This window comes from Eptatretus burgeri, chromosome 1 (genome assembly GCF_056783735.1).
Source record: "Eptatretus burgeri isolate ZD-2024b chromosome 1, Ebu_testis_v1, whole genome shotgun sequence".
In the NCBI taxonomy this organism is placed as follows: domain Eukaryota; kingdom Metazoa; phylum Chordata; class Myxini; order Myxiniformes; family Myxinidae; genus Eptatretus; species Eptatretus burgeri.
In genome coordinates, this window is record NC_140961.1 from 41,991,221 (window position 1) to 42,016,543 (window position 25,323).

At 45.6% G+C, this 25,323-nt stretch overlaps 2 protein-coding genes across 7 annotated transcripts in view; both read right to left on the reverse strand.

Annotated features, from left to right (window-relative positions):
* The window catches only part of LOC147034336 (AT-rich interactive domain-containing protein 1B-like), a 110,608-nt gene extending 108,005 nt beyond the window's left edge, over positions 1-2,603 (reverse strand). Inside the window, exon 1 of the mRNA XM_085850860.1 lies at positions 1,476-2,603. Within this exon, the coding sequence (XP_085706986.1) occupies positions 1,476-2,354 (879 nt within the window). The 5' untranslated portion in view covers positions 2,355-2,603. The remainder of the gene's footprint in view (positions 1-1,475) is intronic.
* Positions 2,604-17,719: 15,116 nt separating this feature from the next.
* Positions 17,720-25,323, reverse strand: part of LOC147034337 (uncharacterized) — an 86,482-nt gene continuing 78,878 nt past the window's right edge. For 3 of the 6 annotated variants that reach the window (XM_085881042.1, XM_085881052.1, XM_085881033.1), the window contains 2 exons: positions 23,930-24,139; positions 17,720-17,826 (listed from right to left, as the gene is read on the reverse strand). In XM_085881042.1, the coding sequence (XP_085737168.1) occupies positions 17,802-17,826; positions 23,930-24,139 (235 nt within the window). In that variant the 3' untranslated portion in view covers positions 17,720-17,801. Of the gene's footprint in view, positions 17,827-23,929; positions 24,140-25,119; positions 25,193-25,323 lie in introns of all 6 variants that reach the window. The other 3 variants (XM_085881059.1, XM_085881069.1, XR_015058095.1) reach the window with 3 other exon arrangements.

Here is a 25,323-nt window from a genome sequence, read left to right on the forward strand (position 1 = left end):
TGATTTGCACATCACGGTACTGTGTTCTACGTAGGATTACTTTCAAGGCAAACTTTTATTAGACCTCGACTCTTGCATTTATTGGTCGTACAGCTCACTTCCCAACTTCGGCTGAAACGTGATCACAAGCTTGGAAGCAATGGAGTTGGTTCAGAAAGTTAAAGCTACCCAGTCAGCAATTTTGCCGAAGTTCATCGATGCTGCACCTTTAGTTTAGTTTCAAACTTTGCAACAGCCCCAATTATATCCACCTTCTCGTCGGCCGGAGAAAGTGTTTGGCCGAAGTCCTTCATGAACGACTGAAGTTGGCAAAAGCCTCGTGCTCGACTGACTTTCGACAGCAGGAATTTGTAATTTGGCCAGGATGCCGGCGATAACTACTAGTCAATTATTCAAGAAACACACCATGGGATCTCTCACGTCCAACAGCTCATATCAGCAGACGGGACACCCGACTTAACGTCCGCGCAGAGGACGGCACACTTAATGTCGCAAAGCCCAGGCTGCAAAACACCAATCGGACGGTCCATACGGTCCGGTAGAGAATCAAACTCAAACCAGACAGCTCCAAAGGTAAGTGCACGACCCCAGCACCACGCTGCCGGGCCATCCTCGGAAATAAACACAAACAAAAGCAAGCTGTCAAAGTGGAAGTCACCACGTCACAAATCCGCCGGTCAATCGACGTCGCACCACGACAGCGACATTCAACCTCACTCCAGGAGAGAGAGTTTCAAGCAAACAGTGAAAGCCATTGAAACCGGTTAAAAGCGTCTGGAGGAGAGAAGATTGAAACTGGCACCTGGACCATTACCGTACACGAGCTTCACGTGACGTCCAGGAGGCAAAAGTGCAGAAGACCACCTAGGGGGGCTCAGCTGAAGGATGCTGGCACAGTTTGGAGTGCAGTACCGTATATCGATCTGAACACCAGGAGAAGTGAGGGCATATAATACGGAGAGACGAGAAGGTCATGCGTTGGGTGCCTGTCGTAAAACATCCTACTTGCGTGCCATCAGAAGCTGTGCCACGTACCACACACACAGGACTTTCCAGAAACGTCACCAGTGATTTATTGGCAAGACCTTGTGGATAATGCATCGGCGATACGGACACGACTGGTGGGACATCGATAAGTACTGACACTCGCCGTCTCAACTCGGAGCCCCAGAAGAGAACATGAAACGTGGCATTGGTCTCGCTTACAATGTGGGGGAAAAAAAAAAGACTCGTCACAAACAAAACAACAACAACGAGGGGATTCAAACCAGAGATGGAGGAATATGGAATGTGACATGAAGAGTAAGGCAACTGCTCTTGCAGCATGAACGTTGCACACTCCTCAATGACAGCGGTTAAACGGGTTTGAATGAGGGTACGTATTGTTATGATACCAAGAGGGTCAATCAGGAAACAGCTCAGCAATCAGAATTGGCAAATACAACGTTCAAAGGTGTCCACCTGTCAAATCTCACCTGCCCACGAGAAAGACCTTGCCCGGAGCTGCCGGGACTCAGTGTCGGCTGAATCCTCTGCTGCTGCTGAGTCGGCCACGATTGTCCAGCAAACTGAAGGACCTCGGAAGCCTTGCTTCCAGATGCAGAGTGACCAGGAGGGCCACCACCACCACCACCACTAAACACATAATCCCCATGTCCAGGAGTTGTAAAATAACCATAATTCCGTGCAGGACTGGATGCAGTCAAAAGGTGGTTGAGGGTCGGCGTAGCTCCCGAGGGCAACAACGAATTTCCATGACTGACGAATCGATGCAGTTGCTGCTGTTGGTGAGGATGGACCGATTGGTGTTGTTGTTGTTGTTGTTGTTGATGGTGGTAGAGATGACGATGTTGATGTTGATGTTGGAGACCGTAACTAGATGCGTGCAATCCTTGCTTTCCGGAAGCAACACAACCTGACATTCCAGATGCGGGGCCACCACCCCCACCGTGAGCACCACCAAGCGCCGAGTGTCCCACAGGCACGCCACTCCTGGCGGCCTCGTACACCTTGGGCCCGTAACCTCGCAAAGCAGCGAGCTGGGCCGCCTGTAATCGCGGCCCGTCCGCCAACCAGCACACCCCGCCGTCCCTGTGCGAGTTCAGGCCGCTTTGTTGTCCGCCATGTTGCTCAGAACCTCCGCGGAAACCGATCGGACCTCCGGCTGCGGACTCCGGCAGGGCCTCCAGGCCCGGGCCGCACGACGCCCGCTCGGCCTCGGACGCATCGCGGACTTCCCGGATGCCCGCGGACTCCCTGCCGCTGGGCTCCGAGCGTCGGCTCTCCCCCGATGGGCCTTTGGAAGCCGCGTCGGCCTCCCGAGCCGACAGCACGGGCCCGACGTGCGCGGCCATGACGGCGCTCTCAGGGCGCCGGGCGATCTCCGGACCTCTTTCTGCGCCTCATCAGCCCCTCGTCCACTTCCCTGATTTCTCGCTGCTCTTCAGCAGCCAATAGTTACCAATATCGGCTGCGCTTCCACTCGCAACCACGAATATCACAGCCGCCACCACCACCACCACCACCTCCTCCTTCTTCCTCTCCTCCCTCTTCTTCTTCTCCTTCTACTTCTTCTCCTCCTCCTTCCTCCTCTTGCCTCTTCTCCTGTTTGTCCTCCAGTCTCCTCTCGCTCTCCTCCCCTCTCTTCCTCCTCCTCCTCCTCCCACTTCCCACCACCACTCTCTCCATCATACTCCCTCTCCACAACCACTCTCAATATCAAGACTACCACACTTCAACAATTCTCTCCACCACTCTCTCCTGATAACAACCACCTTCTCCATCACCACTCACCCTTCACTACCACTTCTTCAGCACTACTCCCTCCTCACCACTACTCGCTCCATCAGACTCGAACTGCACAGAACGACTCCCTCGATCTATCACCACTCCCTTTCCACCATCACTGTCTCCACGAGAATATACATCAAACATCATGACCTCAACCTCTCTCTCACTACTTTCCTCACACCCCCCAACCAATACCACGACCTCCTGCTCCTCATTTCCACAAGTTAAGCTGTTTTATATCACGTATCATCACCATTCACCTGTCAACCATCACACTTCCAGCTTACACACTCCCTTTTGCTCACTGTCAACCTGAACCATCACACTTCCAGCTTACACACTCCCTTTTTCTCACTGTCAACCTGAACCATCACATTTCCAGCTTACACACTCCCTTTTGCTCACTGTCAACCTGAACCATCACACTTCCAGCTTACACACTCCCTTTTTCTCACTGTCAACCTGAACCATCACATTTCCAGCTTACACACTCCCTTTTGCTCACTGTCAACCTGAACCATCACACTTCCAGCTTACATACTCCCTTTTGCTCACTGTCAACCTGAACCATCACACTTCCAGCTTACACACTCCCTTTTTCTCACTGTCAACCTGAACCATCACACTTCCAGCTTACACACTCCCTTTGGCTCACTGTCAACCTGAACCATCACACTTCCAGCTTACATACTCCCTTTTGCTCACTGTCAACTTGAACCATCACACTTCCAGCTTACATACTTCCTTCTGCTCACTGTCAACCTGAACCATCACATTTCCAGCTTACATACTCCCTTCTGCTCACTGTCAACCTGAACCATCACACTTCCAGCTTACATACTCCCTTTTGCTCACTGTCAACCTGAACCATCACACTTCCAGCTTACACACTCCCTTTTGCTCACTGTCAACCTGAACCATCACACTTCCAGCTTACATACTCCCTTTTGCTCACTGTCAACCTGAACCATCACACTTCCAGCTTACACACTCCCTTTTTCTCACTGTCAACCTGAACCATCACACTTCCAGCTTACACACTCCCTTTGGCTCACTGTCAACCTGAACCATCACACTTCCAGCTTACATACTCCCTTTTGCTCACTGTCAACTTGAACCATCACACTTCCAGCTTACATACTTCCTTCTGCTCACTGTTAACCTGAACCATCACATTTCCAGCTTACATACTCCCTTCTGCTCACTCTCAACCTGAACCATCACACTTCCAGCTTACACACTCTTTTGCTCACTGTCAACCTGAACCATCACACTTCCAGCTTACAAACTTCCTGCTCACTGTCAACCTGAACCACACTTCCAGCTGACATACTCCCTTTTGCTCACTGTCAACCTGAATCATCACACTTCCAGCTTACATACTCCCTTCTGCTCACTGTCAACCTGAACCATCACACTTCCAGCTTACATACTCCCTCTGCACACTGTCAACCTGAACCATCACACTTCCAGCTTACACACTCCCTTTTGCTCACTGTCAACCTGAACCATCACACTTCCAGCTTACACACTCCCTTTTGCTCACTGTCAACATGAACAATCACACTTCCAGCTTACACACTCCATTTTCCTCACTGTCAACCTGAACCATCACACTTCCAGCTTACACACTCCCTTTTGCTCACTGTCAACCTGAACCATCACACTTCCAGCTTACACACTCCCTTTTGCTCAATGTCAACCTGAACCATCACACTTCCAGCTTACACACTCCCTTCTGCTCACTGTCAACCATCACACTTCCTTCTGCTCCATCAAAACCATTACACTTCCAGCTTGTACACTCCATTTGGCTCACTGTCCACCTGAACCATCACACTTCCAGGTTACACACGCCATCACCTCACTGTTAAACCATCACAATTCCAGCTTACACACTCCCTTCTGCTCTGTTAACCATCATAATTCCAGCTTGCACACTCGCTGAAGTTCCTTCGCAACCATCACCCTTCCAGCTTACACACTCCTTTCTCCTCACTGTCAACGATCACACCTCCAGCTTACACACTCCCTTCTGTTCCCTTTCAACCACACTTCCAGCTTACACACTTCCTTCTGCTCACTGTCATCCATTGCACTTCTGACTTACACACTTCTGTCTGCTCCCTCTCAAACATCATACTTCCAGCTTACATACTCCCTTCTACTCACTGTCAACCATCACACGTCAAACTTACACACTTCCTTCTGCTCACTGTCAACCTGAACCATCACACATCCAGCTTACATACTCCCTTCTGTTCACTGTCAACCATCACACTTCCACCTTGCATACTCTCTCTCAACAATCACACTTCCAGCTTACACACTTCATTCTGCTCACTATCAACAATCATACTTCCAGCTGACATATTCCCCTCCCCTTAGTGTCAACTATCACACTTCGAGCTTACACACTCCCTTCTGCTTCCTCTCAACCATCACACTTCCAGCTTACACACTTCCTTCTGCTCACTGTCAACCATTACACATCCAGTATGCACACTCCCTTCTGCACCCTCTCAACCATCAAACTTCCACCTGACACACTCCCTTTTGCTTCCTCTCAACCATCACACTTCCAGCTTGCACACATCCCACTCCTCCCTCTCAACCATCACACTTCCAGCTTGCACACTTCCCACTCCTCCCTCTCAACCATCATACTTGCAGCTTGCACACATCACACTCCTCCCTCTCAACCATCACACTTCCAGCTTACACACTTCCCACTCCTCCCTCTCAACCATCACACTTCCAGCTTGCACACATCCCACTCCTCCCTCTCAACCATCACACTTCCAGCTCACACACTTCCTTCTGCTCACTGTCAACCATTACACTTGCAGTATGCACACTCCCTTTTACTCCCTTTCAACCATCAAACTTCCACATGACACACTTCATTTTGCTCACTGTCAACTACCACACCTAGGCTTGCACAGTCCCTTATTCTCTCCCTCAACCACCACACTTCCTTCTGCTCCCTCTCAACTATCATGCTTCCAGCTTACGCACTCCCTTTTGCTTCCTCTAAACCATCGCACTGAAAGCCTACACATTTCCTTGTGCTTACTGACAACCATCACACTTCCAGTTTGCATGCCCCCTTCTGCTCCCTCTCAACAATCACACTTCCAGCTTACACAAACCTTATTTTCCCTCTCAACCATCACAATTCCAGCTTACATACTCCGTTCTACTCACTGTCAAACTTAACCATCACAATTCTAGCTTACACACTCCATTCGGCTCACTGTTAACCATCACAATTCCAGGTTGCACACTCCTTTCTGTTCCCAGTCAACCATCACACTTCCAGCCCACATACTTACTTCTACTTACTGTTAACCTGAACCATCACACTTCAGCTTACACTCCATTTGGCTCACTGTCAAACTAAACCATCACACTCCAGCTTACACTCTCTCCCTTCTGCTCACTATTAACCTTCACAATTCCAACTCACACACTCTCTTCTGCTCCTTTTCAACCATCGCACTTCCGGCTTACACAGTCCCTTCTGCTCACTGTCAACCCGAACCATCACATGACAGCTTACACTCTCCCTTCTGCTCACTGTCAACCTGAACCATCACAATTCTAGCTTTCACACTCCCTTCTGCTTCCTCTCAACAATCACACTTCCAACTTACACACTTCCTTCTGCTCACTGTCAACCCTCACACTTCCAGTTTACATACTTCCTTCTGCTCGCTGTCACCCATCACACTTCTGGCTTACAGACTTCCTCCTGCTCCGTCTCAACCATCACACTTCCAGCTTTCACATTCCCTTCTGCTCCCTCTCAACCATCACACTTCCAGCTTACACACTTCCTTCTGCTCAATGTCAACCTCAATCATCACACTTCCAGCTTGCACACTCCCTTCTTCTTACTGTCAATGTGAACCATCACACTTCCAGCTTACACACTCCATTCAGCTCACTGTCCACCTGAATCATCACACTTCCAGCTTTCACACTCCATTCGGCTCACTGTCAACCTGAATCATCACATTTGCAGCTTGTGTACTTCCTTCTGCTCTCTCTCAACCATCACACTTCCAGCTGACACAATCGATCCATTCTGCTCACCGTTAACCATCACACTTGCAGCTTATGCACTCACTTTTGCTCACTGTCATCCTGAACTATCACACTTCCAGCTTCCACACTATCTTCTGCTCACTGTCAACCTGAACCATCACACTTCCAGCTTACACACTCCCTTTTGCTCACTGTCAACCTGAACCATCACACTTCCAGCTTACATACTCCCTTTTGCTCACTGTCAACCTGAACCATCACATTTCCAGCTTACACACTCCCTTTTGCTCACTGTCAACCTGAACCATCACACTTCCAGCTTACATACTCCCTTTTGCTCACTGTCAACCTGAACCATCACACTTCCAGCTTACACACTCCCTTTTTCTCACTGTCAACCTGAACCATCACACTTCCAGCTTACACACTCCCTTTTGCTTTATCAACCTGAACCATCACACTTCCAGCTTACACACTCCCTTTGGCTCACTGTCAACCTGAACCATCACACTTCCAGCTTACATACTCCCTTTTGCTCACTGTCAACTTGAACCATCACACTTCCAGCTTACATACTTCCTTCTGCTCACTGTCAACCTGAACCATCACATTTCCAGCTTACATACTCCCTTCTGCTCACTGTCAACCTGAACCATCACACTTCCAGCTTACATACTCCCTTTTGCTCACTGTCAACCTGAACCATCACACTTCCAGCTTACACACTCTTTTGCTCACTGTCAACCTGAACCATCACACTTCCAGCTTACAAACTTCCTGCTCACTGTCAACCTGAACCACACTTCCAGCTGACATACTCCCTTTTGCTCAGTGTCAACCTGAATCACACTTCCAGCTTACATACTCCCTTCTGCTCACTGTCAACCTGAACCATCACACTTCCAGCTTACATACTCCCTCTGCACACTGTCAACCTGAACCATCACACTTCCAGCTTACACACTCCCTTTTGCTCACTGTCAACCTGAACCATCACACTTCCAGCTTACACACTCCATTTTGCTCACTGTCAACATGAACAATCACACTTCCAGCTTACACACTCCATTTTCCTCACTATCAACCTGAACCATCACACTTCCAGCTTACACACTCCCTTTTGCTCACTGTCAACCTGAACCATCACACTTCCAGCTTACACACTCCCTTTTGCTCAATGTCAACCTGAACCATCACACTTCCAGCTTACACACTCCCTTCTGCTCACTGTCAACCATCACACTTCCTTCTGCTCCCTCAAAACCATTACACTTCCAGCTTGTACACTCCATTTGGCTCACTGTCCACCTGAACCATCACACTTCCAGGTTACACACGCCATCGGCTCACTGTTAAACCATCACAATTCCAGCTTACACACTCCCTTCTGCTCTGTTAACCATCATAATTCCAGCTTGCACACTCGCTGAAGTTCCTTCGTAACCATCACCCTTCCAGCTTACACACTCCTTTCTCCTCACTGTCAACGATCACACCTCCAGCTTACACACTCCCTTCTGTTCCCTTTCAACCACACTTCCAGCTTACACACTTCCTTCTGCTCACTGTCATTCATTGCACTTCTGACTTACACACTTCTGTCTGCTCCCTCTCAAACATCATACTTCCAGCTTACATACTCCCTTCTACTCACTGTCAACCATCACACGTCAAACTTACACACTTCCTTCTGCTCACTGTCAACCTGAACCATCACACATCCAGCTTACATACTCCCTTCTGTTCACTGTCAACCATCACACTTCCACCTTGCATACTCTCTCTCAACAATCACACTTCCAGCTTACACACTTCATTCTGCTCACTATCAACAATCATACTTCCAGCTGACATATTCCCCTCCCCTTAGTGTTAACTATCACACTTCGAGCTTACACACTCCCTTCTGCTTCCTCTCAACAATCACACTTCCAGCTTACACACTTCCTTCTGCTCACTGTCAACCATTACACATCCAGTATGCACACTCCCTTCTGCACCCTCTCAACCATCAAACTTCCACCTGACACACTCCCTTTTGCTTCCTCACAACCATCACACTTCCAGCTTGCACACATCCCACTCCTCCCTCTCAACCATCACACTTCCAGCTTGCACACTTCCCACTCCTCCCTCTCAACCATCATACTTGCAGCTTGCACACTTCACACTCCTCCCTCTCAACCATCACACTTCCAGCTTACACACTTCCCACTCCTCCCTCTCAACCATCACACTTCCAGCTTGCACACATCCCACTCCTCCCTCTCAACCATCACACTTCCAGCTTACACACTTCCTTCTGCTCACTGTCAACCATTACACTTGCAGTATGCACACTCCCTTTTACTCCCTTTCAACCATCAAACTTCCACATGACACACTTCATTTTGCTCACTGTCAACTACCACACCTTGGCTTGCACAGTCCCTTATTCTCTCCCTCAACCACCACACTTCCTTATGCTCCCTCTCAACTATCATGCTTCCAGCTTACGCACTCCCTTTTGCTTCCTCTAAACCATCGCACTGAAAGCCTACACATTTCCTTGTGCTTACTGACAACCATCACACTTCCAGTTTGCATGCCCCCTTCTGCTCCCTCTCAACAATCACACTTCCAGCTTACACAAACCTTATTTTCCCTCTCAACCATCACAATTCCAGCTTACATACTCCGTTCTACTCACTGTCAAACTTAACCATCACAATTCTAGCTTACACACTCCATTCGGCTCACTGTTAACCATCACAATTCCAGGTTGCACACTCCTTTCTGTTCCCAGTCAACCATCACACTTCCAGCCCACACACTTACTTCTACTTACTGTTAACCTGAACCATCACACTTCAGCTTACACTCCATTTGGCTCACTGTCAAACTAAACCATCACACTCCAGCTTACACTCTCTCCCTTCTGCTCACTATTAACCTTCACAATTCCAACTCACACACTCTCTTCTGCTCCTTTTCAACCATCGCACTTCCGGCTTACACAGTCCCTTCTGCTCACTGTCAACCCGAACCATCACATGACAGCTTACACTCTCCCTTCTGCTCACTGTCAACCTGAACCATCACAATTCTAGCTTTCACACTCCCTTCTGCTTCCTCTCAACAATCACACTTCCAACTTACACACTTCCTTCTGCTCACTGTCAACCCTCACACTTCCAGTTTACATACTTCCTTCTGCTCGCTGTCACCCATCACACTTCTGGCTTACAGACTTCCTTCTGCTCTCTCTCAACCATCACACTTCCAGCTTTCACATTCCCTTCTGCTCCCTCTCAACCATCACACTTCCAGCTTACACACTTCCTTCTGCTCAATGTCAACCTCAATCATCACACTTCCAGCTTGCACACTCCCTTCTTCTTACTGTCAATGTGAACCATCACACTTCCAGCTTACACACTCCATTCAGCTCACTGTCCACCTGAATCATCACACTTCCAGCTTTCACACTCCATTCGGCTCACTGTCAACCTGAATCATCACATTTGCAGCTTGTGTACTTCCTTCTGCTCTCTCTCAACCATCACACTTCCAGCTGACACAATCGATCCATTCTGCTCACCGTTAACCATCACACTTGCAGCTTATGCACTCACTTTTGCTCACTGTCATCCTGAACTATCACACTTCCAGCTTCCACACTATCTTCTGCTCACTGTCAACCTGAACCATCACACTTCCAGCTTACACACTCCCTTTTGCTCACTGTCAACCTGAACCATCACACTTCCAGCTTACATACTCCCTTTTGCTCACTGTCAACCTGAACCATCACATTTCCAGCTTACACACTCCCTTCTGCTCACTGTCAACCTGAACCATCACACTTCCAGCTTACACACTCCCTTTTTCTCACTGTCAACCTGAACCATCACACTTCCAGCTTACACACTCCCTTTTGCTTTATCAACCTGAACCATCACACTTCCAGCTTACACACTCCCTTTGGCTCACTGTCAACCTGAACCATCACACTTCCAGCTTACATACTCCCTTTTGCTCACTGTCAACTTGAACCATCACACTTCCAGCTTACATACTTCCTTCTGCTCACTGTCAACCTGAACCATCACATTTCCAGCTTACATACTCCCTTCTGCTCACTGTCAACCTGAACAATCACACTTCCAGCTTACATACTCCCTTTTGCTCACTGTCAACCTGAACCATCACACTTCCAGCTTACACACTCTTTTGCTCACTGTCAACCTGAACCATCACACTTCCAGCTTACAAACTTCCTGCTCACTGTCAACCTGAACCACACTTCCAGCTGACATACTCCCTTTTGCTCACTGTCAACCTGAATCACACTTCCAGCTTACATACTCCCTTCTGCTCACTGTCAACCTGAACCATCACACATCCAGCTTACATACTCCCTCTGCACACTGTCAACCTGAACCATCACACTTCCAGCTTACACACTCCCTTTTGCTCACTGTCAACCTGAACCATCACACTTCCAGCTTACACACTCCCTTTTGCTCACTGTCAACATGAACAATCACACTTCCAGCTTACACACTCCATTTTCCTCACTGTCAACCTGAACCATCACACTTCCAGCTTACACACTCCCTTTTGCTCACTGTCAACCTGAACCATCACACTTCCAGCTTACACACTCCCTTTTGCTCAATGTCAACCTGAACCATCACACTTCCAGCTTACACACTCCCTTCTGCTCACTGTCAACCATCACACTTCCTTCTGCTCCCTCAAAACCATTACACTTCCAGCTTGTACACTCCATTTGGCTCACTGTCCACCTGAACCATCACACTTCCAGGTTACACACGCCATCGGCTCACTGTTAAACCATCACAATTCCAGCTTACACACTCCCTTCTGCTCTGTTAACCATCATAATTCCAGCTTGCACACTCGCTGAAGTTCCTTCGCAACCATCACCCTTCCAGCTTACACACTCCTTTATCCTCACTGTCAACGATCACACCTCCAGCTTACACACTCCCTTCTGTTCCCTTTCAACCACACTTCCAGCTTACACACTTCCTTCTGCTCATTGTCATCCATTGCACTTCTGACTTACACACTTCTGTCTGCTCCCTCTCAAACATCATACTTCCAGCTTACATACTCCCTTCTACTCACTGTCAACCATCACACGTCAAACTTACACACTTCCTTCTGCTCACTGTCAACCTGAACCATCACACATCCAGCTTACATACTCCCTTCTGTTCACTGTCAACCATCACACTTCCACCTTGCATACTCTCTCTCAACAATCACACTTCCAGCTTACACACTTCATTCTGCTCACTATCAACAATCATACTTCCAGCTGACATATTCCCCTCCCCTTAGTGTCAACTATCACACTTCGAGCTTACACACTCCCTTCTGCTTCCTCTCAACCATCACACTTCCAGCTTACACACTTCCTTCTGCTCACTGTCAACCATTACACTTCCAGCTTGCACACTTCCCACTCCTCCCTCTCAACCATCATACTTGCAGCTTGCACACATCACACTCCTCCCTCTCAACCATCACACTTCCAGCTTACACACTTCCCACTCCTCCCTCTCAACCATCACACTTCCAGCTTGCACACATCCCACTCCTCCCTCTCAACCATCACACTTCCAGCTTACACACTTCCTTCTGCTCACTGTCAACCATTACACTTGCAGTATGCACACTCCCTTTTACTCCCTTTCAACCATCAAACTTCCACCTGACACACTCCCTTTTGCTTCCTCTCAACCATCACACTTCCAGCTTGCACACATCCCACTCCTCCCTCTCAACCATCACACTTCCAGCTTGCACACTTCCCACTCCTCCCTCTCAACCATCATACTTGCAGCTTGCACACATCACACTCCTCCCTCTCAACCATCACACTTCCAGCTTACACACTTCCCACTCCTCCCTCTCAACCATCACACTTCCAGCTTACACACTTCCCACTCCTCCCTCTCAACCATCACACTTCCAGCTTGCACACATCCCACTCCTCCCTCTCAACCATCACACTTCCAGCTTACACACTTCCTTCTGCTCACTGTCAACCATTACACTTGCAGTATGCACACTCCCTTTTACTCCCTTTCAACCATCAAACTTCCACATGACACACTTCATTTTGCTCACTGTCAACTACCAGGGAGGAGGGGGAGGAGGGGAGGGGGAGGGGGAGGAGGAGGGGGAGGAGGGGGAGGGGGAGGGGAGGGGGAGGAGGAGGGGAGTTGGGGGAGGAGGAGGGGGAGGAGGGGAGGAGGGGAGGAGGGGAAGGAGGGGGAGGAGGAGGAGGAGGAGGGGAGGAGGAGGAGGAGGAGGGGGAGGAGGAGGAGGAGGAGGAGGAGGAGGAGGAGGAGGAGGAGGAGGAGGAAGAGGAAGAGGAAGAAGAAGACTTGTACATTTTTCTAATAACAAAAGTGTGTGTGAGTGCGTGAATGAAAAGTGGGTATGTTGGTAAAGTTAAACACTCCTTTTGAAAAATATGCCTGGTGTTATCTTAATGGTTAGGGTGGTGGGCTTTGGATCCTGGGGTCCTGAGCTCAAATCCCGCTCAGCTGTTGAATTAATACCAGGTGGGGTTAACTCGGCCTGTCATCCATCCTTCCGATGTGGGCAAAATGAGTGCCAGCATGCTGGTACACTGTGTCAGAGTGGTGACCTGTCCAGGATTGTGCCCAATAGCCAAGGAGACTGCCAAGGCAGCACCAATGCTCTGCACAGAGTATGGTCCCAATCTCTCTCTCCTCTCTCTTTTGAAGATAATTTACGGCTTAACTTCATGAAAGGCTTATCCTTGGTCAGCCCAACTTCACCTCACAGGGGTCTTAGCCACCATTTTGATTGGGCCTGCTAAAATATTTTGCCTTGGAAACACGATATACTTTCACGGATTAGGGCTCACAAAGTGAAAAGTGGGGTAAAGCGATCAGTCCCTTACGTGCGTACATGCTTGTCCGCATTTTGTTATTCCCTTTTCTGTGGAACCGCTTGTCATTATTAACATGAAATTTTCACCATATGTGCGACTACTCATGTAGAATGTTTCAATGATAATTATGACATCATAGGTCATGTGGTGTGGCAGCCATGTTGGGGAAAAAAGAGAAACGCTGGACCTCTGTATCTCCAAAACCGCTCCATGAAAAAAATTGAAACTTGACACCTGTCAGGTATTCCCCATGGGGAATAAGGGTGATTTTTTTTTAATGTCGTCATAGATGCCTCTGCTATGTCATAATTGCATACGGAGAACGCTACATCCGATCAGGATGACAATTTTTGAGGGTCATTTCGGGATAAATTGGTCAACAGAAAAAAAAAATGAAGACATCATCAGTCACATGATTCGGCAGCCATATTTGTATACATATACTGTATAATATATAATAGGCAAAGCCTAGAAGCGAACGTAGAATTCTTCTTTCATTCGATGCTGCAATTTCCGGTTACTTCAGCCTGGATTCGGGATCAGCGATCAAATTATGTAAATCACGATTAAAAATTATTTTTTATGATGCGGGAGATATCGTTATTAAAATCAGTGGAGGAAATATACACCATGTCTGATATTTGGGTCTTTCATGTCTCCATTTCTCTCTGACTCGGTTCAAATTGTTTCACCTTTTTGTGAGATCTGTTTTCATTTAGGATGTCATTTCATTTCATTAGGAGCTTGGAATGATGTTATCCCTCCACTTCGACACTCCCAGAATGGTCACTCCCTCCACTTCAACTCTCCCAATATGCTCCCTCCCTCCACCTCGACTCTCCCAGTGTTCACTCCCTCTATCTCAACTCTCCCAGGATATGTTCACTGTTTTTTTTTTTTTAAGGATGATACTATCTGTCTATGAGCAGGATATCTTAAGGTATGGACAGATTCAGATGAAACATGGACAGTTTGTGATGAGTGGAGGTTGTGACGGACGACACTTAATGGACACAAGGTGTGTGACAAGGATAAATTGATTAAATTTTTGTGAAGATCTGAATCCAGATACTGGAGTTTGTGAAAGTGATTTTTAACCAGAGGAATTGGGCCAAAAACGATATATATATATATATATATATATATATATATATATATATATATACATATATATACATATATATATATATATATATATATACATATATATATATATATATATATATATACATATATATATATATATATATATATGTATATATGTATATATATATGTATATATTATATATATATATATATATATATATATATATATATATATATACATATATATATATATATATACATATATACATATATATATACATATATACATATATATATACATATATACATATATATATACATATATACATATATATATATATATATATATATATATATATATATATACATATATACATTGTTGTAGATTTCTGCCCGTTCGGCGTGCGCACGACCTTTTCAGCCCAATCCAGGCCGCGCGTCCACCGAACGCGACAGTCTAGTCATAGCTTCCGGACAAATGCCGAAACCCAGCTACGGGTGTTTTTAATACACCACAAACATGTCAATGCTCTGCCCACACGCTTAATCGCCGAATTATCGATTTACCTAATTATTCGCGCGGACAGACGACCGAGAGTTTGGACCTCGACGAGAACTTGTACGGAAACGAGCCGCTTAAGCATGCTCGTACCGTGTGCGTATGCCGAGCGGTTTTAAATCGCCAAGTTCCGTCAGACAGATTTACTTTTATCGGCTTTAAAAGCCAGCTAATTCTCCATATGCACCATAACAGTCAATGGAATGAAACGACACGACGAGCAGGTTTACGTTCAAACAAAGAGGAATTTATTTTACAGGCAATGCAATGAATGGGGGGATGGGGAAAAAAGACACAAGCAAAGCCTACAGCCGATATCTATTTGTTATATACGCGAGCATGCACTTAACAATTATACTTATAAGACAGGGCCCACAGACTTCCATGCACAACCCAAGAAAGAACAGAATCGGGCTCGTGAGACTTTAATGCACTCAGGGCCGGGATGACCGGAACAGGCCCTGAGAGACCGAGTCGGTTACTTGGCCGCCCTGGTGGCGACTCGATGGTCTTCGGGCCGGTGGCGTCTGGTGTCTCTGCTCGGTCCCTTTGGTGTAAACGAGCCAGTCGCTTGAGCGGCTTGGCGAGCAGCTTGCTCGGTTCCCCTCGGCCGTCCGGCCTTCACTGCGGCCTAGTCGGTCGGGCCTAGCTGACGACGCGCTGGAGGAGTGAACAGGTCTTTCGCTCAACCGCTTCAGAGTCGGTTGCCCGGACCCCCGAGCTCCACGCTCCGACTGGCTCCCTTGGTTGCGCTGGCGAACCTTCCAGCGAACTGCGGACTTGGCTGGCTCCCTTGGTTGCGCTGGCGAACCTTCCAGCGAACTGCGGACTTGACGGGCTCCACCGGTGAACGACCCGTCGAACAACCACCTCTGCTCGCCAGCTTCACCACCAACCAACTCACCAACTGCCTGCGACACGACACCGACCGACTCTCTTCAACCGCCAACCGACTGCCTTCAGCTCAACTGCTGCTCGCCCACCAACTGCCAGCTTAGCCACCAACTCACCAACCGCTTTCTCGGCGTTCCAACGTGGCCCTTTATCGGGTCCGGGGCGTTTGCCCCCCCCCCTTCCGGCTCGCGGGGGAAAATCCCAGCAGTGATCGGGCTTGCATATTTTGTTGTTGTAATAACAGTCATCCTTGTTTACGCCGTTCTGAGGGACCCGCCCCAACCGTCATTTCTGTTTTCTTCTCAGAATATCGTGGCGGAAGTTGTCGGGTTGTTCTTTTTGTTGGTAGAGGAGGGTCGTTCTTCTGGTTATGTTTGTGGAGATGCCGTGGTTGTAGACTTTGTGGCGTTGTGGTGTTTTTTTTTCGACTCGATCGACTACCCAATATATATATATATATATATATATATATATATATATATATATATATATATATATATATATATATATATATATATATATATATATATATATATATATATATGTACTCCTCCCATGCTCTTCTCGCTGAATAAAGCTGCATAAAGCAACCATGAAAGGCTACGCAAGGTAAGCCATTTGCGGTTTCAAATCCTTCCTAGAATTCCTTCACAGCTGTAAAGACATTCACAAATAGTACACACATGAGAATCCAAATGCTACACACCCCCTCAGCTGCCGGACTGGTTTTATCGATTGTTGGCAAATCATCAGCGACAGCATAGACAGAAACATGTTTTATGTCCATGCCTTTTTAATTAAAAAAAAAATCTCGACAGGTAATCAGAGACATGAATATCGAACGAGAAATCAAGACTCAAAAATCAAACGACAAAATCAGAAAAATCAACAAGTGGAAGTCCATGCATTGCGTGTCGAGCCATTGTGTGTTCATGATGCAACATAGATGCGAAAACAGGAATCTGTATCTAAGACAAGGTTTTGATTAATTAGTGCTGTGGGATTAAGATCACAGAGTGAGTGACATGTAATGCAGGATAACAACATCAAATTCAATGCTTTTTAAATTTTTATTATTATTAAATGCTTCTGACTTTAATTACACATTAAGCAAATGTGTTCTAATAACAATCATTCCAGTAATACTTTTATACATTTTATTATAAATTAAAAATACCAGCGGCATCCCCATGCTTAGTCGTATCTAACAATCGACACGCAACAAAACAAAAGTTTCCAGAATTCACTGAACATTAAACTTATGAAGAAACTTTTCTTCTTTTTTTTTTTAAACTGACGAGAAAATGGCGCTGGGCCTGGGTTAAGGCTCAGAGTCCGGCGCTTCGCGCCCTCACCGTGGCACCCTTTGCACTCCTCGTCGCTCTTCTTTTGTTTCTCTCTTCGTTATAATAGCTTTCCTTCTTGCAACTCTTTCAACCTCTGCTCTCCCCTTTCCTTACTCGTCAATGAGACAATCAGGCCTCATAAATATTCTGGCCTACAAGGCCTGACAAAACAACAAGATGGCGGCTTGTAAGACAAATCGTACATTCTGACGACATTACGTACACGTCTTAGAAGAAGGTGTGAAAGCAAATTACGTCATCGCGTATTTTGATCCGGGATAACACAAACGTAATATCACAAACGTAATAATTATGATGGAACATAGATGCGAAAACAGGAATCCCTATCTTAGACAAGGTTTTGACAAAATAGTGTGGTGGGATTAATTAAGATCAGAGAGTGAGTGGCATGTGAGTGAGTCGAACATAAATGTGACGTAACGCTGTGACGTAGGGTAGACGGACAATGAAAAGGAGACTGTGACGTAGGGTAGAAGGACAGGACATCAAAATTTTGCCCCTCATCCCAGTGCTTAGTCGATACTCGATACGCAAAAATCCAAGGACCACAAATCAAAGAAGAAATAACAGAACAACGGAAGAAGTCAAAGAAGAAGAGGAAGAACTCTCGAATAAATCAAGAAAGAGGAAGAACTCTCGAAGAAATCAAGAAAGAGGAAGAAGAAACCAAAGACAGGGAAGAAATCAAAGAAGAAATCAAAGGAAAGAAAATCAAGATCAAAAATCACAAACAAACAATGATCCCACCCTTTCAATACCCATTCCCTCCACTGCACCTGGAGGGAGTGAACAAATTTCTGGATTTGTCATTTTTTGGGTTGATTCGTGGCACCCATGTCTAAACACATCTAGAAACTTCACTGGTTTAGAAAAAAAGGGTGCCAGTTTTTCCATTAACATTTAGGGCCTCCATTTTGAATTTCAAAATGGCCACCGCCAAAAACTTCTTTTGAAAATAATATTGCAAATTAACCATAACTATCCATTCAAATGTCATACAATATTTATTTTATTTTATCTAAACTCATATAAAGGGGACAAAGATTCATTAGAAGCAAACTAAGAGCACGAGAAATACTCTAAATATTGGAAAAAAATTCAAGATGGCCACCTGATTTCGGGGCTTTTCTATGTAAAATGCCATTACTTTTGAACCAATAGACATAAGAACATGTTTTTGGTGTCTAATCATATGATTTGGCACAGGAGGATTCCAATAATAACAACATATTTATGATTGGAACACTCTTTGTCAATCCTCCAAAACATTTAACAGAAATAATATAGAGCATGTTATTCAATATAAATTTATTTGGGTGGTTATACAATTAGAAGATGGATATATATATTTTTTAAAGGTATGAAAATGCTTCATGTATGAATCAGGAGTGTCAATGTTACTGATTAAACATTTATAATTGTCATTGCTTCAATCATCTTCTAGATCTTCGCTAATCATTGGTGGTGTTATGTTCGTACAGCTGTCGCCTCCCCACCACATTTGCAAAGTTCGGTACAGACCACACTGTTTCCTCTGCATGAGCATCTTCTTGAACACTTTGATTTCTCACAGTTACACCTGATGAGCTGCAGCACTGAGACTGGAGCTGGTGCAACCTGAGAAAGAACAATCAGTAGCTTTTTGTCTTGGTTTTGCCACCCCAAGGTCAAAGGGTCAAGAAAAGTTAGGTTCAATACCATATCCTGGTGCCAGATATTACACTGGACATGGGCATGGTGTATATGTTCAATCCATGCTCCCTGAGTCGGTGGCAGTTTGTCAACTCCTTGTTCATCTGTGAGTTGCTTGAACAAAAACCATCTCAGCATCTTTGCTTGCCCAAAGTGGACTCCAGCTGGAGAGAAAAGAGAGCAAAGAAACTCTTCACAACCACGAAGAACTTCTTCAGATGGCTCATTCCCTTCGCCAAGGTCAACTAGTGCTCTCAGAATGGTGGTGCTTGCCTTCAGGAAAGTTGTAAAGCACCCCTTCTTTCCCTTCCCTTGGATATGTCCTGCCGTATCACAGCCTGTGAGAGCATGCCAGTTGATCAAAGCTGCTGATTTATCTGGGCCAAGCTTGTCATATATAGGCTGTAGGAAGACTTTCCGTCGTCTTTCGCTTGTGCCAATGATTAGTGCAGAATGGTTGCCAAGTAGTGGTGTTCTTCGTAGAGCCAGATGTAGCACATCAGTGTCTTGTGAATATATGTGGACATTCATTCCATTGCTCGCAACTTCTACAGCATGATAAATTATAAGAGTGTCCGCCTCTTCCTGTGTGCTGACACCGGTCATTGTTTCAACTTCATAATTCGTCATGACCTCTTTCCGTGTTGCAGTCATAACCTTGACGGTACTGTAGTGGATGAGCTGATGGGAAAGGCAGAGAGTTAGTGAATCCTTTGTGCTGCTGCTGGCGAGAAACGTCTTTTTGTCTTTGATGCCTGTTGAGTCTTGAACAATGTAGGATTTAGTTCCCTTCAGCTTGCCTTTCCACCGCTCTCTAGTCTGCTCCTTCAGTGCTGCATTCTTGGTGTAATTATCAAATATAACTCTCACTTGACAATATCCACGAGCCTTTGAGTCAATGAGTGTGATAAAGGATGTTGCAAGTTCTTTGCAAGTCTTGAAATTTTTGACTGCCATTAATTCCTGTACCACTCCCATTCCATCAACTACAAGACATGTCTCAGATCCCTCTTCAAACTCGGAAGGTTGTGCAGAAGCTTGAGCTGTGTCATTCGCCAACAGATCTTCCAGAAGCTTTATCACTGTGCTCTTGTCTGTAGTGGGATGAATAGATCCATCTGGTGCCACGAGAATTTTGTTGGTGTAGGCAAACTCATGCATGCCAATCATTTCTTCCAGATTGACATTTTCTCGACATGACCGGGCAATAACCAACAGTCTGGCAAAGAGTGATGTGGTTGCCTTCAAGGTCAACACCTCAGATTCTATGTTCAATTTAATGTCTTTTGCAGCAGACACCCATGTTTTCTGCTTCACTTTGGTCATCTTGTCACACAAATTGACACGCCCAATGATTCGGTCTTCCACAAACTTTTTGTAAGCTTCCATGCCAGTCTCCTCTGTTGCTAGGATACTTTGTTGAACTTCATCAGGAATGATCTCCTTTGACATGAGTTTGAACATGCAGCCTTTAGAGTCTAAGTTCTCACTTTGGAATAAGTTGCACGGTGCTAACACTGCCTTCAGCTGAGCAATAGAGCGTTCTTGGCAAGCAATTTTTGTCTGAGTGAGTTGATGATGCTGTGGTGGTGCAGTTGTGCTTGTAGTAGCTACAAGTTGTTCTGACTCATCAGCAAGTCGTGCCAGCTCCGGAGCAGTAAGACAAAACTTCAAGAGCATTGTTGGAGATGTTGTTATTCCAGAGATCCCACCTTGGCCTTTTGTTGATTTGTTAAGGTGTTCCATCGCCTGATCAACACCAATTCGTGTGAATGGAATACGGTTGCTGGTATTTACTGCAAACTCACCATTGGTGAAGCTTTGCCATAGTTGTGGATGAGAAGTTTTTATGGCACCAATGCATGCAATGAACTCTGGAATGTTTTGAGCATAATCTAGCCTGGAATAGGCAAAGAAGGACTTGCAAAGATGTTCCAGTGATGCCAAGTAGAGGTGCCAGTTGCCTTCCCTTATAGCCCTCTGAAACTGTAGCAGTGTCATCACCTGCTGCATGTACATCCTAGCCCATTTATACATTGCATTTGTCTTATGACTTGCATCAAACTCTTGTAGTTGTTTTTCAAGATTCAAGGATTCTATCTCCATTAAGAATGCCTGGTGTGCTTCTGCAACACCTGTCTTATCCCTGCATGCTTCAGTGAGCGTCTTTACACTGGCTACCAAGGCATCACGTACAACATGGTGATCCTCAAGGAATTTCTCCAACCAGAGATCGAAGAGTGCCTGAAGGGTTAACTGATGAGCTTCAATCGCTCTGTTGTAATGATTGCCATTTAAAATCTGTGATACAGTCACACTACTGTACAGATCTCTTTCTTGCCATGCGTCATTGAGACCACTGCCTTCAATTGTCAGTCATAAGCACCTAATTGCACAGATCACTGTGTGGAATGCTCCTGGGCTAACACCCACTTGTTCCTGAAATCTGGATGTATATACTCGTGTTTCACAACTCTCTTGTATAAGTCCATGTCCAAAGGCACAACGAGAGTACTGTTTGCTCCGGACACAACTGTGTTCAATTTAGTCAGCTGATCCAATGCAGTAACTAATGTGGGCCATTCAGTAGCTCAGCAGCATTGATGATAGGCAGACTGAACGTCTTGTCGATTACTGGTAAGGTATCCTGATCATTTGGGGTGTGTAAGAGTGAGTTATAAGCTGACCACAAATGTACTTGTTGCTTTTCAGTTCTTTGATTGGCTACCAGTCCCTCCTGTTCTATGGTGGTTTCTGCCGATTCATCGGGCTGTGATGTACTTGAATCAGACAAATCTGGAGCTTCAGAGTTAACACCAGGCAAGTTGATGTTTGTTGACAAGCTTCTTCTGTTTCAATAGCGAGCTGTCATCCAAGCAAGGTCATTGACTTGTGAAGCATCAAACAGCTCATCATATACACCCATCTTGTAGCTGGGATACTGTGGACTTGCCTGTGGTTTTGGACTGCCTTCGATAGTACAAGGCAGTAACTGGATAACATTCTGTGGGACATTCCTTAGAGTTTCTGATACAGGCTGTTGGCTACTGAGGTGAAGTTGGTTAAGTATCGTTTCACCATCACCTGATGACTGATACACTCCAATGACCATGCCATGGAAACTGTGTTTCCCATCTGGCGTGTCAACTTTCTTGTCAATGTTATCCATTGATGCTCGTATGGTCTTGTTTTTCAGAAGACCTAGTGGAACATAAACACCATACTCTCTCATGTTTTCATATACAGAAATGGCAATGCTGTTACATATCTTCTGTACTGTCATATGTAACCACTACACCGGCATTGTTCAGCAGTGTAGTTGCCTTTTGACTGCGGAAACCATGATACATGTACAAGGACAGTCCTACTGAGTAAGGGCTCTCAAACATACACCGGAAATCAGCTGTATTTGATTTTGGTATCAGAGACATTTGCCTCTTTGTTTTGCATGTTTGCACTATGGAATGTGAAAGAGTGCGACATGTGTTGCTGAGCTCTTTGGCTCGTGTGTCTGTCGTTGCAGCTTGAGTTCCTTGTAATGTCCACCTCATCATAGCAACTAGTTCTGCAGGTACACACTGTTCTTCACAATTTGTCAATGAGCCATTAAAGGTCCATGGGTTAGATTCGCGGGCTTGCAAGATAAATTGCCTGATAAGTTTTGAGCAATGAAAGATGGTCTTCATGTCTCGTCTGATAGCTAAAACATCACGTTCCTCCACAACAGCATGTATTGCTGACCGAACAGTTTCCTTCGAATGAATGACTGCAGGTTTTCTTCCTTTTGCTTCAGTAATTGTGAAGTTTGATATTTGTTGTTCTATTTTGGTGAGTAGCACTGCACGTGTAATCTGTGGGTTTGGAATGCCATGATTGTACATAATTTGGTTGTATCCTGTTGCTACTTCACTCAAAGTAAGGATGCTTCCTTGATCTATAGATTCCTGCAATTCAGCACTGAACTCAATCTCTACAGAAATAAATTCCACTGTATTTTCTGCCTGATGTTCTCTGTTGCTGATGCTTTCTTTGGCTTGTATGTACTTACGCCAGTTAATGGTATGGCAATTTTTGTGATATTTAATGTCCCTTGAAAGAAAGTCGCCATCAGTTATAATGTTTGCCAGGTTTACTTCCCATTGTTCATTCCCGCTAACATCAACTATGTTTTGGATTGACACTCCAATATCGACACTTCGACAAGTAATAAGGCGTTCTGTCTTACCACCACAAATCTTCTCGTTCTGACAGAAGAAACAGTGTTCCTTTTGGAATGGAGGGTAACGAGATCTTGTTAGTGTGCTGGTAGATGCAGGAGTTGCTTGCTTTGGGGTGTTAGATGTTTGTGATGCGGGAGGGCGACCACCGACTTTGCTGTATGACAATACACTTGATTCTTGAGATAAAACTGCTTTGTCATATCTAGCTTTGTCTCTCTCAATGTGTTGCTTGTGTGTTGCTTTACCATGACATGATTTGTGCCACACTGCATGTTGGTTGTTCAGTTCTTTTCTAGATATGCCACTCTGTTCGTTTGCATCAACAACTTACTCAGGGTTTTGATATTGAGCACTCTTGCTTATACAGTGCAACAATGATTGGTATGATTCCAGTTCTGGTAGTCGCAGATGCTCCAGTTGATGAACACCTTTAATGTCAATGAACTTGTCTCCTTGACACAACAAGCAGATTTGAAAGTCAATGGAAGGTTCAGTTGCACGCTTCTTACATGATGGTTCTCCACAGGACGCCATGGTTAATCTGGAATCATAACCATAAGTGAAATTTACAAGTTGCCATAAATTTCAATGCCTTAAGTATTTTATAGGATGGTATGTCCACTGTGTATTTTTGGTCTTCTGAAATAAAGCAACAAGTTATTTGGTTCACAGTGGATATGCATAAAATTGTAAGCAGAAAATATTTGTCAGATACCAGAAATAAGTGTCACATTCATACCAATATTTCTTGACATTAACATCAAACCTGTTGATATCCATGCAAACAGAGTTCAGATGAACAGTTGTCTCAACTACAATGCATTTGGTACCCAAACTCTATTTGCACACACTTTGAATTATATGTTCAAAATCACGTTAAATACCGAAAAATCATACATATAGGGTAAAAACAGCAGCCATTTAGAAATTCAAAATGGAGGCTCGAAAAGCTCATAGAAAAACTGGCACCCTTTTTTTCTGAATCAGTGAAGTTTATAGATGTGTTTAAACACGGGTGCAAAGAATCGACCCAAAATTTTACTTTTTTACATAAGCCCACAGACTACTGTGGCATACTTTTGGCTGTCCCACATAAAATACCCGGTCACGGTCCATCCGAATGACAATCCTACGAGGGATGTGGGTGACCGTGCCATCCTCCTTGACCCAAAACTTAACACGATACTGCCAAGCGCCAGTCCATATACCCAAACCATTTTCGATTAATCATGGTGGGCTCTTAACATCAACATATATTGACAACCAATAACAGACATCATAATCAGTTATGCTCTCATTGTCGAGGTGCACCATCACGACCCTCTCATAGGCAGAGAGGGCCTCGACTACCCAATCAGCCAGGAAACCAGCTGAATGGGCGGTAGTCCACCTCATCCAGAACTCGGCAAGCCTTCTAATGAACTGGAAGTACACATCAAATCCATGAGCCAAGGAAATGAAACAGTAAAAATCCTCAGCCTTGAACTCCAACATGCGCAACATTACCGTCTGCCCAAATACCTCACTTGATGGAATGGGTCCCGCCTTCTCAAACTTGAACGCAGTTATGGCGCCTGCTTGCCATGCCGGAGACCTGGGGAGGGTGGGGACAACACGAGGAAAGAGGGGGGGGGGGGAGGGAGGTGGTCACAAGGAAGCGCTAGGCTACCTTCCTGCCTGGTAGGCGAGGCCTACCAACAGGAGGAAGGCCAGGGAAAGACAAAC